At 45.1% G+C, this 15,286-nt stretch overlaps 1 protein-coding gene across 1 annotated transcript; it reads right to left on the bottom strand.

The window, feature by feature from the left end:
- Positions 1-736: 736 nt before the first annotated feature.
- Positions 737-7,040, bottom strand: FCRL1 (Fc receptor-like 1). Its single transcript, XM_012658483.1, has 10 exons — positions 7,022-7,040; positions 6,561-6,833; positions 5,787-6,074; positions 5,346-5,624; positions 4,892-5,008; positions 3,805-3,832; positions 2,678-2,760; positions 2,386-2,457; positions 1,753-1,784; positions 737-808 (listed from the first exon to the last, which is right to left on the bottom strand). Exons 1-10 carry the CDS (start codon positions 7,038-7,040, stop codon positions 737-739), a joined length of 1,263 nt encoding a protein of 420 aa, XP_012513937.1.
- Positions 7,041-15,286: the final 8,246 nt, after the last annotated feature.

The raw sequence follows: 15,286 nt of genomic DNA, 5'->3' as shown, positions 1-15,286 counted from the left end.
TCAAAAAGTTTGTGAATAAAAGAAGAAACACTGCATTCATAAAACCTCTAGAGGCTACAACAAATATAGAACTTTGGATGTGGTGAAACTTACAAAGACTAATAAATATGGAGGCTGTTAGATTGGCCTGTGTATACAAAATATGTCACTAAAATCCAGTGTAATCGCAATAACTTTTGATGTCACTTTGTTTTAATTCTCATTTGATAGCAGCGACTCAAAATAAACTGAATCACATATTCTAAGTGGAAATAAGATGATCAATTTAAGTGGTAGGACTGGGGTTTTGTACCGTCTGGGCAGAGAAAGCACTTGTACGAAATGATGGACACAGCTCTCTCTGTGGAGCAGTCCTGCAAAATCACTCACCTTGGGTTCTTGCACTCTAAGCTTCACTGTCCCTCCACCCCAGCACCCCAATTTCTTTTATCTCATCCTGTTTCCTCTTGTAAAAAGAAGTAAGAACACGGTTTGACCTGTTCCCAAAAGAACCAGCAGGAATCAGGTTTTGATTACAAAATCCTTCCCACTCTTGTGCCTACTATGGTGGTTCTCCCGGGTGGTTTCTTCAGGGCTGTGTCAATTTCATCTCACAGTAGATACAGGAGCAGGCTCATGGAGAATAGCACCTGGGCGAGGTGACTGGAAAGCTGACTTGTCAGAATCTCTAAAGAACATATCAAGTCCTAGGCTTGGGGTCATGGGTTGTTTTCAAAGAGCAGAATCTTCCATAACTTTACATAGCATCTTCATAGTCCACATCTGTAACGTTTGCCTTCCTCAGCCTAGAGTAGATGTCTAAGGGGTCCTAGAAGCAAAAGGCACATGGATAGGATCAGAGCAGTGAAGACAAGTAGAACATGCCTTCTGTTGGTCCTCTTCCCCAGTTAGCCTGGATGCATCCTGTCATGGCACACCACGCTGCATGTGAATTACAGCCTCTGGCAAGACTGTGGCCCAGCACTTCCAGGGGGCCTGCAGCTCGCTGGTGGGCTAGAAAGCTGCCCCTGGTGAGCTGCAAATTGATCTAAATATACAAGGCCTTCTCCTATTCTTACAGGCCATTCTTAGGCAGTTCCATGAGCTGTCATTTTTTTTCAAGGTTGTCAGAATTTTGTATTCATAAACTAAATCTAGACTGTCACTGGGGTTTACCAAGGACTTGAATTCTGTCCTGAAACATCTGGCTGCCACACTACACTAGACAAAACTGCAAAGCACCTACTGTCCTTGTACACATGCACAGAGTTGGAATTCCTGCAATTTTCAGAAAGTATGTTTGTAACATCAATTTGAGTATCTTGAAATATTCGAATTTTAAAGATCGATGATTTTTAATGACACAAGTCACTATTAGCTTAGCTTCCTTCATTCAGTACTAATTTAGTTTTCTAGTGTGCTTTATAGCACAAAGTGATGGATGTTCGGTTCAATAGCATTTTAGGATAGAGATTTTTAAATGAGTAGAATTTTTAGACTAAGCATGCACTGCAGTTTGACTACAAATCATCCATATGCCCATTGCTAAAGTGAATATGCATGTAAGCCTCCAAAGTTTCCTTGTACAATGACATCTTATTGTTATAACCAAACATTTTTAATACCTCCATTGTTTTGGGCAATAGGGAGGAGGAGGCAGGCAGACCACAGAATTTCTGCTCTCCCTACATGGCTATATTTTAAAAAATTTGAGAACCAGTCACCAGAGAAAAGAGAGAAAGAACGTGGAGGAAAGAATATGAGGAATCTTACCTTATTCTCTACATGTGTCCCCGGGGGTTCTACTGTGGAGAAAATGTAAGCGCTGTGAGATTCCACTTTTATTTAAAGTGCTTCACTGAACTTGTGTTAGTAAAGGCTTCTTCCTCTCCCATCTGTTTCCTATGGATTGATTTCCATTAATATTTCTGTCTCACTTTTCTGTTTATAGCAAGGATGATTCCTTTAGTATCCAGAGGAAAACTGGCAGCCTGGGGGTAGAAGGGTAATAATGCCAGGAGGGTCCTATGCTAGAACGGGCCTTTCTACCTCTCAGCTTTTCTGGCCCACCATGTGTAGGATGAGACGACAGCACCAACGAGGCAGCTGTGATGGGGTGCCGCAAGGAGTGTGCGCGGCTGCTCAAAGAGGGCAGGCGGAAGCCACATCTCTGATGCTGCCGTGTGACTGGGGAGTGAGGCACAAAGTAGGCCAAGTCGGCATCAGCACTGGGCTCTACTCGAGGCAGCTTCCAGATCAAAGATCAGGCTCCAAATAGGCACAAATGATGCTCACAGCCAGCTCCAAGGGCAGAAGCAGCTGCCATCTGCCATGCACAGCCACCGAGTGTCCTCAGGGCTCCGGGAGAGACAAAATCAGAGACAAATTTACTCCCTCATGTCTCACCTGCTGCTGGTGCCTGTTCCTGCTGGATACTGTACACCAACGAATAAATCTCATCCCCACTTACAACATTCACTGAAAGAAAAGAAAGGAGATATCATGGCACAGTCCCTCATTCCTGCCTTTCAGCTTGCTCCATGCCTACCACGTATCACAGCCATGAAAACAGCTGAGTCATTCATTTGCAGAGGAGGCTGTGGCCCAGCAGGGTCAGGCTTGGCTAGCAGGTGTCACCCCCTTGCCCCTTCCCTGGGGTGCTCTACCCACTCTGGCCCAGGTCTTTGGGAAGCCTCACCATTTTCATATGTAGGCGGTAGCTGCACGGGGGCAGGTGAGTTGAGGTAGGTGAATTCTCGGGGTACAGGGCTGGGAGGGGTCCTGCAAACACAGAAACACATGCTATCTATCTGGGACCACAGCCCAGACATCCCAGACATCACTATTTGAGATTGTGAATAAGACGCTGAAGGAGAGACGCCTGTTAGAAGAAAGGGGCCTGAGCAGGATGCAAATTTATGGGGCAATTAGCAACCGGAAGGCACAACAGTGTGGTACGAGCCACAGCCCTGTCCATGGGCTGAATAGGGCATTGTTGAGTGTGCACTAGAGTGTCCTCCACGAGGGTAAGTTCCTTGTCTGACTGGCTCACTGTAGTACAGCACACACCCAGAACGGTGCCATTCCCATCATAGGTGCTCCGTAAATATTAAATGAAGAAATATTAATTCACCCCAGGTGGAAAACAGGTGTCTGGGCAGAACAAGCAACTTGAGCAAGGGGCAGAAGAAAAATGGTCATGCATATGTACATGTAGCACTGAAACAGTGCTACTCTGATTTGGAAAAAAAATCTCTGCTTATTGTTGGTATAAATAATAATACACTATAAAATAGATCAACTAAACATTGATATTTCTAGATGGAAATATTCTTTAAATCTTTCCCTTCTCCCCTCTAAACTTCTAAAGAATTTCATCAACAATCTGTTCAGTATGTTTATTACTGTCCGTCTTGCATTCCAGAAATGTGTATACATCTTATTTACCCTAAAATTTTTTAAGACTCTCAAGATCTTTCCATATTTTCGCAACTCCCAGCACTCAACAGAAAGACTTACAGACTCTCAGATACTGGTTGATTGAATGAATGAATGCATGGTTTTGGTCAAATCAATGCAACATTCTTATTCTGCAGATAAATATTTAAGAAGATCAGTAGGAAAAATTACGACAGGATTTAAAGTAATTGGTTAATATCTTAAAGACGGGAAATGTCAATGAATGTTCAACGCTGCAGTGGGAGAATGTGGGAGCAAGTTTTGGGTGTGATAAGACAGGAGAAAAAGCTCATGAGAGAACAATTTTAATTTTTAAAAATGGATTTTCTGCATTATCGGTATATATGAAGAAAGCGGAGGCCTCACCTGAGTGGATCACTGGCTGAACGTCTTCCTGCAAGCCAAACAAATGAATACATGTCAGTGGAGCAACCCCCTCAGTGCTTTCATACAGCCCTGTGCAGGGATGTGTCTCATGCCTGGAAGCCTGTTGCAGATGCCACTGTGCGCCCTGCAGACATCCTGGCAATCGTGTATAGAGTGTTCACTTCAGAGATGAGGAGACTTAGGGCCAGAAGAATGAAGTGAACTTCCCACAGCCAATTAGTACCAGATATAGGACTTGAACTTAAGTCTTTGAGCCCTCACATATATTAAATGTTTTGGTTTTGGTTTTGCAACCACAACACCCAATCTTATCGTGACAAAAATCCTCGAAGGCAGGTGCTGATACAACCATGTTACAGGTGGAGTAAGATGTCCAAAGATGCCAGAAACACTCAGAGTTTAAATGAGAATCTCACATTGTCCTCTTTTGCCTTGTCTCCAACTTGCCGAATGAAGAATAGGAGACCAAGCTTAAACATACAAATAAATATGTAATTACCAATTGTGGTAAAATGTGAAGCTAAATAACTTGCATCTCAGAAGAGAATCTTTGCAGGGTGGGTGGCCAGGTGAAGTATCTTGGAGAAAATGACACTTCAGCAGAAAAGTGAGAAAGATCCAACAGTGAGTAGAGTGTGTGGATGTGTGAATGAGCATTTCAGAGAAAAGGAAAAGCATGTGACAATAGTCTAAGGTGGATAAGAATTGACACTCTGAATTCAGAACTGGGAGATTGTTAGGATGGTCAGAGCTGCTACTATATTCCTCTTCTAGTGACTAATTAATTATTTTAAATAGAATTACATATTCATATAAAAATTAAATTAAAAAAGTACAAAATGTCGGCTGAGCCTCAACTAATAACACATGGAGGGTGGAGAACTTTACCAAAATTTTGCACAACTTTAATAGGCCCTGTTCCCATGTGCTGGGGGTGTGAGCAGCTTCCTAGGTAAGGTGGTTAACAACACAAATGCATCTTTTGCAGTATACATGTCACAAATTCAGCCCATTTCAGTAAAAACAAGGTCACAGTAACAAAATATGAGTCTCTATAAATACTAACCTATTTTTCTCTTGAGCCAGCAGCAAAATAAGAGGGCCATTGTGGAGGGACCCAGGGTGCCAAGCAGCCCCTCGATGACTCCTGATGTAAGACGATCCCTTCTTTTCTCGACAGGCGCTGGGGGGAAAGACCTGTGCGTGAGCTGCTCAGAGGAAGGGCTGGGGGTTCGGAGAGCAGACATCTTGGATGTGGGTTGTGCCCAAGCTCTGCTTTTCCAAGAGGGGACTTACTTATTTGTCTAGGGACATGCAACTTATCACATTGACGAAAAGAGAAGAGAGGCCCCCAACCTTCTCGTCCTCCAAGCCATTACAATACATGACCCATGACAGCACCACCCCTAGAAGCCCGATTTTGGGTAGCACATCACCAGACACACGTGGCGTCAGTGAAACTTTCTCAGGATGCTGGGAAAGAGACGTTGATCAAGACAATTCCATAGCCTGAGTTATACCTGTGAAGTTGAGCGTCACCACCTCACTGCGCTGGGCCCCCAGGCCATTGTCGGCCTCACAGGAGTAACTTCCAGAATGTTCCACAGTCAGGGAGAAGTTGAAGGACACTCCTCCTCCAGAGGGGACCGAGCTGCTCCCCAGGGTGACATCCTCATGATAAAACCAGTACAGGATCGGGGGAGAGCCTCCAGGGGCCTCACAGTGAAGCTCCACCACGTCTCCCACCACAGCCTGGGCCCTGGGTGCCGTGATGGTGAGGACGGGGCGAGACACTGGACCTGACAGAGAGAGTGGACTATCAGAGAGGGTCTCTGACCATGTGACACACTCATAATCTCTGCCCACCGAGGCTTGGCCCCCGTGAGCTTCCCAGCATTCCCCAGGGAAATGCAGAGCCCACTTTGAGATGTGCCGGCTGAGCCGGGGGCAGTGGCACTTACTTCTGATGGTGATGCTCACCAGTCCGCTGGGCCTGGGACCGTCGCCATTGTCAGCCGCACAGTAATACTGCTCAGCGTCACTCTTCCTCACCGTTGGGAGCTCAAACTCCGCTGTCAGTGAGTGCTGGGTCTTTGTTCCCAGGTTTAAACCCAGGGCCCCTTTGTACCAGAGGAAGGTGATGTTTCCTGTGCCCTTAGCAACCGAGCAGATGAAGACCAGCTTGTCTCCCTCTGTCACCTGTCCCCCTGGGGGCTGGGTCTCCAAGCTCACATCAGAGATGGGGACTCCTGTGTGAACACAAGATGACATGGGGAGCCCTGAGTAGGGAGAGTTTCAGGGACATGGAGTAGGTGTGACAGTCCTGGAAGCAAAGCCTGCGAGTAAAGTCCATGATCACATAGTTTAATTGGGGGGTGCGGTTCTGCTGATTTAAAATCAGCATTGGTTGGGTTGATGCAACGCCCTGCTTGCCCAGAGTGCTGGTTGGGCACCGACTTCTTGTAGTCAGGGACCAGGTGTTGTGCAGCTATTTCCCCTTCACCCTCCAGCACAGTGAAGACATACAGTAAGGGTTTCCTAATATTCTGTTTGCCCAAAATGGAAACAGCAAGTATAAGAGAAGGTCCCTTAAGGACCCTAACAAAGAGAAACTCAGGTGTATCTCTCAAACGGCTCCTACTCTCAGATGCAGAACCCGGCAGTCAGGGAGGACTGGCCTCTTGCCGCTGCCCTTCCTCGGCCCACCCTGGGAGGCTGGCCCCACTGGCACTCACTCCGCACGTTCATCTGGAATATCCGGCTTCTTAAGACTTTGGGTGCCATTGTCTTTGCCTCACACCGGTAGGACCCTGAGTCTTCCCTCCACACCGCGGCGATTTGGAGCTCCCGGGAGCTGCTCCAGCCCAGCCCCAGGACCCGTTCATCTCTGAAGAAGCGGAACTGGGGCTGATCAACTGACCACTGTGGAAGGGACTGAGTCGTCATACAGGTCAGGGTCACTGGGCTCCCCTCTGTGGGCTGGGAGGGGCTGGCTATCAGAAACAGCTCTAGAGGGAGAAATCGAACACAGTTGCAGGGCAATGGGGTTCAGAGCTCCTGGTGAGAGGCACTTGGTGTCTCAGCACTTGCAAACAAGACTCAAAGAAACAGCCAGTTGGGCACACATGCCCCCCCTCATGTCACGACCACCCCTCACCCCCAGTGGTCCAGGGCCTTTCCTTTGCCATGAACTCACCCTGCTCACCCTGGCACATCCCGCCCCTGTGCAGCAGCGTCTCCAACCAGAGGGCGACGCTTACCTTTGACTTGGATCTTATTCTCTTTTGAAGTTTCTAGCCATGAGCTAAAAACACCTTTCTCAGTGCCAGTATGGGAACACTGAAGACTGTCCCTGGAGCTGGCATTGGAGATGCTGAAGCTTGAAGTTTTAGTAAAAGTGAACACATTTCTTTCATCCTTGTCCTAAGCCATATTGGTAATTTTCTTCTGTTTCCTTTCCTCTGACATCTCAGAATCACATTACCTCTTTCAAAGACAGAATATGGGACCTGGAGGATCAGTCAGTCAGGGGGAGACATGGAGCCACTCGATCCTCTCTTCACTGACTCTGTCCTGCCCCTATTATTGCTATTTTCATTGGAAGAAAAGGGGTGCACTTGCCTGGGAATACCCTGTCCCCACCATCCATACAGCCCAGCTCCCTCGATCTGGGATTCTAGACAAACCTCTGTAGAAACCGTGATATGAGGAGCACATTTAATCCATATCTGAAGCCTCAGGGATGTAACCCTTTGGGGTCTTAGGGGCTTTTTTCTGGATGAATAAAGATAGCTAAAGTTGTGCTCTGCTCTCACCCCTCTTCTTATCTCCTCCACTTGCAGCAGCCCATGAAAAATGTCACAATCCCTGATAGGATTGACTTTTGAGACATTTGTTTATCCAATCCTCAGAGCCTTTGCCCTGTGGGAATTTTTTTTTTTTTTTTTTGAGACAGAGTCTCATTCTGTTGCCCAGGCTAGAGTGCTGTGGCATCAGCCTAGCTCATCACTGCAACCTCAAACTCCTGGGCTTAATCAATCCTCTTGTCTCAGCCTCCCAAGTAGCTGGGACTACAGGCATGTGCCACCATGCCAGGCTAATTTTTTCTATATATATTTTTTGAGTTGTCTGGCTAATTTCCTTCTATTGTAGTAGAGACAGGGTCTCCCTCTTGCTCAGGCTGGTCTCGAACTCCTGAGCTCAAGCGGTCCTCCCACCTTGGCCTCCCAGAGTGCTAGGATTACAGGAGTGAGCCACCATGCCCGGCCAGGAATTTTTAATAATTTCCCTAAAAGAAGCCTCTTTCTCTCCTTTCCAGATGAAAATAACAAGTGCTCCGGATCACAGGGGGGTGATTCCTAGCCCTGATATCTCTAATCACGAAGTCTTTCCACTGGAATACTTTTCCCTGGGAACTTTTAAACATCAGTTCCAGCCATGGTACCAGAATGTTTGCTTTGTCCTGGGACATGGAATATCCCGCATGTTAGAGTCACTTTCTTTCCTTGGAAAACTGTGGTCCCCAGAAGACTGACCAATAGCACAGCTTTTGGAGCTGAGCAGAGAAAGAAATTTTAAGAAAGGCATTTGGGCACCTGTAACCCACTCCTCTCAGTGGTGCTGGGGTAGGGAGGGAGTAGAAAACTGGACAGGGCCCATCTTAAGGTTCTGGGGCTCAGTCTCCCACCTCAGAGTTTGTTTCAGTTAATTCTCAAATAGCAAAGACTACCTGGAAAATATCTGGTGGTAGAAACTTTGTTTCCTCATCCTTGCTGTGACTTTGGATTTCTGCTTAGGCTGGGATTGCGCACCTGGGTTTAGGGGTAAAGGTGAGACCAGACACAAGGCATGCATGGCATCAACACAAGGCATGAGCTAGACTTGGCCAAACGTCAGGTGAAGAGTCCAGGTTAGGTTGAATCTCTCTGGTCACAGCATCCAGAGATCCTGTGTTTCCTAGTTGCACTTGTAGTCTGTGTTCGTGAGGTAGCAGGACAATCTCTTTTAACCCCACGATTAGTATTTTATGCACAGGAGGGCAGTTCTCTCATGTATTAGATTTGAATATGCTTTAGTGAAAGATTTCTTCTGAGGGGAGGGAATATTTCCACCTTTCCTCCTCTGGTAAAGGTAAGACTTTGAGTCAGGATCAGAGCAATGAAGTAATTTGCATAAACTGGGGTCTGAGAGAGAAAACAAGCTGGGGTAATCGTGTGGCTGCAGAGTGGAGCTAAAAATAGGAAGGAGGTAGCAGTACTACTTCATTCTGCACGTGGCCCGAGGGTTGACTGTAATGTTGTTCTCCACGGATGTGTGGTTTTCACATTTCCTCCATCACCCTTGGTGGAGCACCCAGCTGAGGAGCACAGGGGACTTGGAGCCCCTGAGTCTGGAAGGACAGAGATTCTTCTAACATGTGTCTTCAGTATTCTCTGCCTTCCTTTTGCAAATGGTGTCTCTCTATGCTGGAACTTCTCATAGAGAAGACTGTGTTCTTGAGAAGATCAGAGCAAGACCTGCTCATTTCACTGAAGAGGCACATGTCAGATGCACAACTGGTGTGAACCCAGAGCAGCTTGGGCGAAGGGAGCTGCCACCTAATGTGTCTTGGACAGGCAGGGGCTGCTCAGACTGGCTGCTCAGACAGCCATCCACAGGCCTCCTGTGCTGCCCTGAGTGACAAGGTACCCACAGACCATGAAGAAGAAAGGGAAGTGCAACTCACCGGTGGGTTCACAGAGTGGAGCTGGGAGAGAATTCAGCAGAGATCAGTACTGAGCAGCAAATCCACACATCCACAAAGTTTAACTCCTCCAAGAGCTTTCCCAGCAATACACCCTCCTTCCCTCGTGACCTCCCTGCTTCTCCACCTTCCACCGGCCTTTCCTCTTTTTCTCCTCATCCCTCCCTTCTTTCGTCTTTCCTCCCTCCCTGCTTATCTTCCTCCCCTTCCTTCCTGCCTGCCTTCCTTCTTTCTCTCTGTTCCTTTTCCTGTATTCCATATCACTCACAGGACACCTGCTCACAAAACAACATATTATTTTTTTAATGATCATAAAATAACTTCCAGTAACTTTGTCATCTGTGATTAGGAGATGTAGTCTTTGTTCTTAACCACTCAGCAGCTCCCTCTTCAACCCCCTCATTCCCACTCCCTCCTCCTCCTCTCAAAATTCTTGACAATCCAGCTCCAGACTCACTGCCTCATGGTAACAGCAGAGTCAGGCAAGGGGAGTACGAGGTCTCATGCTCAAGTCATGGGGCCCCTTTGTTTACTAAGGTAAGATCAGAGGAGGCTTAGGTCCAGAGAAGAAATTTAGATTTCTGCAAAGATTCTCTTCTATCCCAAGGATTTGACCATAATATTATGGCAGAATGATCAAGAAAGAAAAATTCTGGGGAGAATGCAGGCTCTGTAGCTAGAACATGAATTTGAGTCCTGGCTTTTCCTTTTACGAGTTGTGTGACCCAGGGAAGCATGTTTCAGATGCCTGTGCTTTAGTTTGCTTTTTTGTAAAATGTAAATAATAATAGTACCCACCTCACAGAATTTTTGTGAGGATTAAATAAGTAGATATCCATAAAGAGCTTAGAATAGTGCCTGGAATTTACTTAGCAGTCAGTAAATATTGTCTCATTATTATCTATTTTAGGCCATGTTTAGTTTGAGACACCTACTTTTTTAGGTTAAATGATTACTTGAATAATTAGCTCCCCAGGTAGGAGGAGGGTACCAACAGGAGCCAGCATAAAAATTGTATTTTATATATTCATCCGTACAACAAATAATTGTGAGTGCTTACTATATGCCAGGCATTGTGCATGGTGCTTGGGTTATAGGAGTGAACATGAATGAGAGTCCTTAATGTCAAGGAATTTGCATGATAGTGGAATAGGGCCAATTTAAAAAGAAATATGCAATATTATTTCAGAGGAGGATTGGTGCTATATGAAAAATAAAGCAGAGAAATAAGTTACAGACTCTCTTAGGATGGTCTTGACTAGATAGATTCTAACTCAGTAAAAACTTAAATGTAATCAGGTAGCAAGTCTTCTGACTATTTAGGAAAGAGCATCCCTGGCAGAGAAGACAGCAAATGCAAATGCCTTGAGAAGGGAATGAGCTTGTCCAAGGGGGAATGAGAAGGCACCTGGAGCTGACTGGGAGCGGGAACACTGGTGGTTATCGATGTGTAAGAAGTAGACAGGAGCCAGTCTTGGGGGGCTCTATGGATATGGCCAACAGTTTTGGATTTTATTCTAGATGTGATGGGCAGCTATGGGCAGTTCTGACTTAATTAACATCAGTAATGTCACTCTGATGGTGTGAGGAAAACAGATCATAGAAGTACTAAAGAAGCAAGGAGAACATTAGTGGGAATGCAGTCTAGGAGAGTAAGGATAATGACTCAGGTTAGACAGTACTGGTGCCATAAAGTGGTCGCATTTCGGTATAAATTTTGAAAGTAAAATCAATAGGAGCTGCTTATGGATTAAATAGAAAGCTCAAAGAAAGAGAGGAGTTAAGTATGACTCCTAGAGTTTTGGCCACAGTGAATGGTATAGACATTTAATGGCTTGGAGAAATTCTGGGGGGAAAGGGGTTAAATTTTGTTTTGTTGGTGGTACAGGTGGAAATTTGAGTTTAAGGTGCCTGTTAGACAACTGAGTGGCAGTTGAATATGTGAGAGGCATTCAAAAGAGAGGTCAAAGCTGGAGAAATAAGCTTGAGTTTAAGCTTAAAGCAACACATAAATTGACAAAATTATATAACTCAGTGAAATGAGTATGGATTTCAAAGAGAAGTCTGGGTATCAACATTGGAAAGTTTCAATATTTCGAGATCAGTAGAGAATCCAACAAAGAGGCTGAGAAGCAGCAAGCACTGAATTAGAATGAAAACTAGCAGAATATGATATTCCAGAAATCAAGTGAAAATGCGTTTCCAGAAGATGGAGTGATCAAATACCCCTGAGAGGTTGAGTAAAGTAAGAAATTAAAATTACTCCTGGATGAAGGTCGTTGATGATGTTAGCAAGAGCAATTTTAGTGGAATGGTAGGGATAAATGATTTATTATAGCGGGCTCAAGAGAGGAAGAGGAAGAACTACAGGGACCTAGAGCAGTTTCATAGTCACCGGGGGTTAGGGATGGGGGAATATTTGACAATAAACGGATTGATGGGATAAGGGAATTTTTGAAGTAATGGAAATGTTCTGTATTTTGATTCTGCTGGTAATCACATGGCTTCAAACCTTTGTCAAAAATCATAGACAATGTTTCAAAAAAGTGAATCTTAATGTAATATAAATGAAAAATGAATTTTAAAGAGAGAAAAGCTGGGAGGAAGTGAAGCAAAGGCAGAAACTCACTGAAATTTTTATAAAGGGAGACAGAGAAGTGGTGCAGTAAATGGAAGAGACTATCAGATCATATTTCTATTATTTTAAGATAAAAGACATCGTAAGAGATGTCAGCAAGATGGCTGACTAGCGGTGCCTAACCCTCATTCCCCTCATCCCCAGAAAAGGACCAAAACAATGCATAAGCTGCTACATTTTGGCTAGATTGTCTAAGGGAGAGTGCTGAAGCACAGTAAGAGAATAGCAGAAATTCTGTGGAACACAGAAACTCAGGGTGGCTGCATGAAGGAGGGAATGAAACACCCTCCCTCGCCGCCTTGTCTCCCTAGTTGAGATCAGCTCTAAACCAGGAGGGACTTTTCCCTGCAAAGGAAAGGTAAGCAGAAGGCCCCCAGAAGCTCCCATTACTTTTTTGCTACTGAGAATCCTGCAGTCTTCACAAGCCCTAAGCTCAGTTTAGGAAGCTGCCTGGAGCTTACATAGCTGCACCATTCCAGAGAAGGAGCCCACGCTGTGCCCACCCCCATTACCCAACCTACTACTGTATGGCACCATCTTGAAACTGGAGCCACCTCTAGAGTGCATCCTGCTCTGGGGGTCAGTAGCCACTGCATCTTTCCACCCCTGGGACTTTGCCTTCATTGCACCATGCTCATTCATGGTAGTGTACCATTCCCTAGCTGAGCTGCTATAGCTCCCTAACCCCTGGGAAAAAGCTGCTTAGGAGGCATTCCATCTTCTCCATCCCAGTGGCTGCAGTGTCCCAACCCTGGCTATTCAAAGCCTAGGCTCAATAGAACAGTTGTGACTTTATCACCCTAGCCCACATGGTGCTCTGTCCACCAAAGAACAGGTTGTCTTTCCCAGAAGGTAAGTCAAGTCTGAGCCAGAAGACCAGCCATGTGCCCTCTCAGCAAGTGAACCAGCCCAGCACCCTGCCCCCAGGGAAGCTCAGCTAAGCTGGTAGACCAAACACATGCTTCCTTGGTATGCAAACCAGCCTAGCACTCCCCACCTGGGAAACAGAGTTTTGGCCCAGGAGAATAGTGCCTGAGATTGAGTGATGCCTTCCCCTACCCCAGGAAACATAGCTTTGGCTGATCTGTATTACCCTGCCCTCAGCATCCTGACTCCCTGGATCTGGAACAGCCCTCTGGAGTTGGAACTGCTGAGTCACAGCACCTTTCTGGGGAGTAAAGCCAACATTGTACTGCTGCTTGTACTGCTGCCCACCCCTAGAGCCCAAGCCACAGTTGCCCCACCACCATTCCTGGGTCCTTGCTGTCACTATACATGACCTCACAGAGTCTAGGCCACTGCTGTGTCTCACTACTCCAGAGTCCAGAGTTACCTACTATGTGGTATACTCTCTCCTGGTGCCTGAGTTGCCTCTATGCCTTATTAGCTCAAGAAATCAAATTGCAGCTGTGTACTGCTCCCCAGGGTCTGAGCCTCTGGAGGGAGCATCCTTAATTCCTGGAGCCATGCCAGTGCTGTACCCTGAGCACCAGGATCAAAGTCACACCTACATCCCTGCAGGTTGGGCCTAAGCTACTGGGGGGTGTCTGCAAGTCATAGTCCTTGGCTTGATGGGAGAGCTATGTCCATCCATGCCTAAAAGAGTGAACCTGCATCCAGGCATAGATGCCATAGTAGTTCAACAAGACACTGACTCTAGGACCACAGATCCACAGCCACTCTGAGCATCTGTGTCATGGAACACAGAACCATTGTAGATACCTGTAGCCCCTGTCAGACTCAACACCAAGAGGGATCCACTCAGGTAAGTCTCCCAACTAAAAGAACAGGAGGATCCCTAAAGCCCTTGCCACTGAGAACCCTAACAGTCTACCTTGCCACCACCACTTCCACAAACTTCTGCAGCCTAGGCCACTGAGGGACACACAGGCATTGATGACATTGATTGCAGCTGAATAAATTACATAGACCCTACACTACTGGAACCAAAGCCAATGTACCCTTTCCAACCAATACCCTAGAATTTATCTGCAGGTGAAAGTCTTTCCCTGTGAAAACCACTCTATAAAATTGCATGAGGCAACTGTTTCACCAGATGCAAAGATACTGAGCAGGAACACAAAAAACATGAAAAAAACAAGGAAACATGACACCACCAAAGGAACATAATAATTTTCCAATAACTGACCCCAAAGAATGGAAATTTATGAATTGCTCAAAAAGGAATCCAAAGTAATGATCTTAAGGAAACTCAGAAAGATACAAGAGAATGCAGATAAACAATTTAATGAACTCAGAAAAATAATTCATGATCTAAATAAGAAATTCAACAAAGAGATAAATATGAAAAAAAAAATCCAAATAGAAATCTTGGCACTGAATACAATGAATGAAATAAAAAAAAATACAATTGAGAGTTTCAACAGAAGACTAGATCAAGAGGAAGAAAGAACTACTAAACTTGAACATAGATCTTTTGAAATAACTCAGTTAGGTGGAAAAAAATAAAAAAGATGTTAAAAAGTGAAGAAAGCCTACAGGAATTATGGGACATCATTAAGCAAACAAATATTTGCATTATGGGAGTACATGAGGAAAAAGAAATGGAGAAAGCCACAGAAAGCTTATTTAATGAAACAATAGCTGAAAACTTCCCAAGACTTGGGAGAGATATGGACATCAGGTCTATGAAGTTCAAAAGTCCCTAAATTTATTTAATCCAGAAAGGTCCTCTCCAAGGCACATTATAATCACACTGTAAAAAGTCAGATACAAAGAGGGAATTCTAAAAGCAGCAAGAGAAAATCATTGAGTCACATATAAAGGAATCTCAATTAGACTATCAGCAGGTTTCTCAGTAGAAACCTTACTGGCCAGGAGAGAATAAAATGATTGTATTTGAATATAATTCAAAATGCTGGAAAAAAAAAACTGTTAGTAAAGAATACTATACCCAGGAAAGGTATCTTTGAAGGCAAAATAGAGTCTCACTCAGACAAGTAAAAGCTGATGGAATTCATTAGACCAGCCTTAAAAGAACTGCTTAAGGGACTGCTCCAATCAGAAGTGAAAGGACAATAATTACTATCATGAAAACATATGAAAGCATAAAACTCACT

The sequence above is a fragment of the Propithecus coquereli genome, unplaced genomic scaffold (assembly GCF_000956105.1).
Source record: "Propithecus coquereli isolate 6110/MARCELLA unplaced genomic scaffold, Pcoq_1.0 Scaffold59, whole genome shotgun sequence".
NCBI lineage: Eukaryota > Metazoa > Chordata > Mammalia > Primates > Indriidae > Propithecus > Propithecus coquereli.
The sequence above is the reverse complement of the archived record's forward strand: the minus strand, read 5'-3'. Positions and strand labels throughout refer to the sequence as shown.

Coding starts and splice junctions, on each gene's coding strand:
- FCRL1 (XM_012658483.1), bottom strand. Junction 6,075..6,560: donor ATTCCAGATGAACGTGCGGA/GTGAGTGCCAGT, acceptor GTGTTCACACAG/GAGTCCCCATCTCTGATGTG. Junction 5,009..5,345: donor GGTGACGCTCAACTTCACAG/GTATAACTCAGG, acceptor CTTTCCCCCCAG/CGCCTGTCGAGAAAAGAAGG.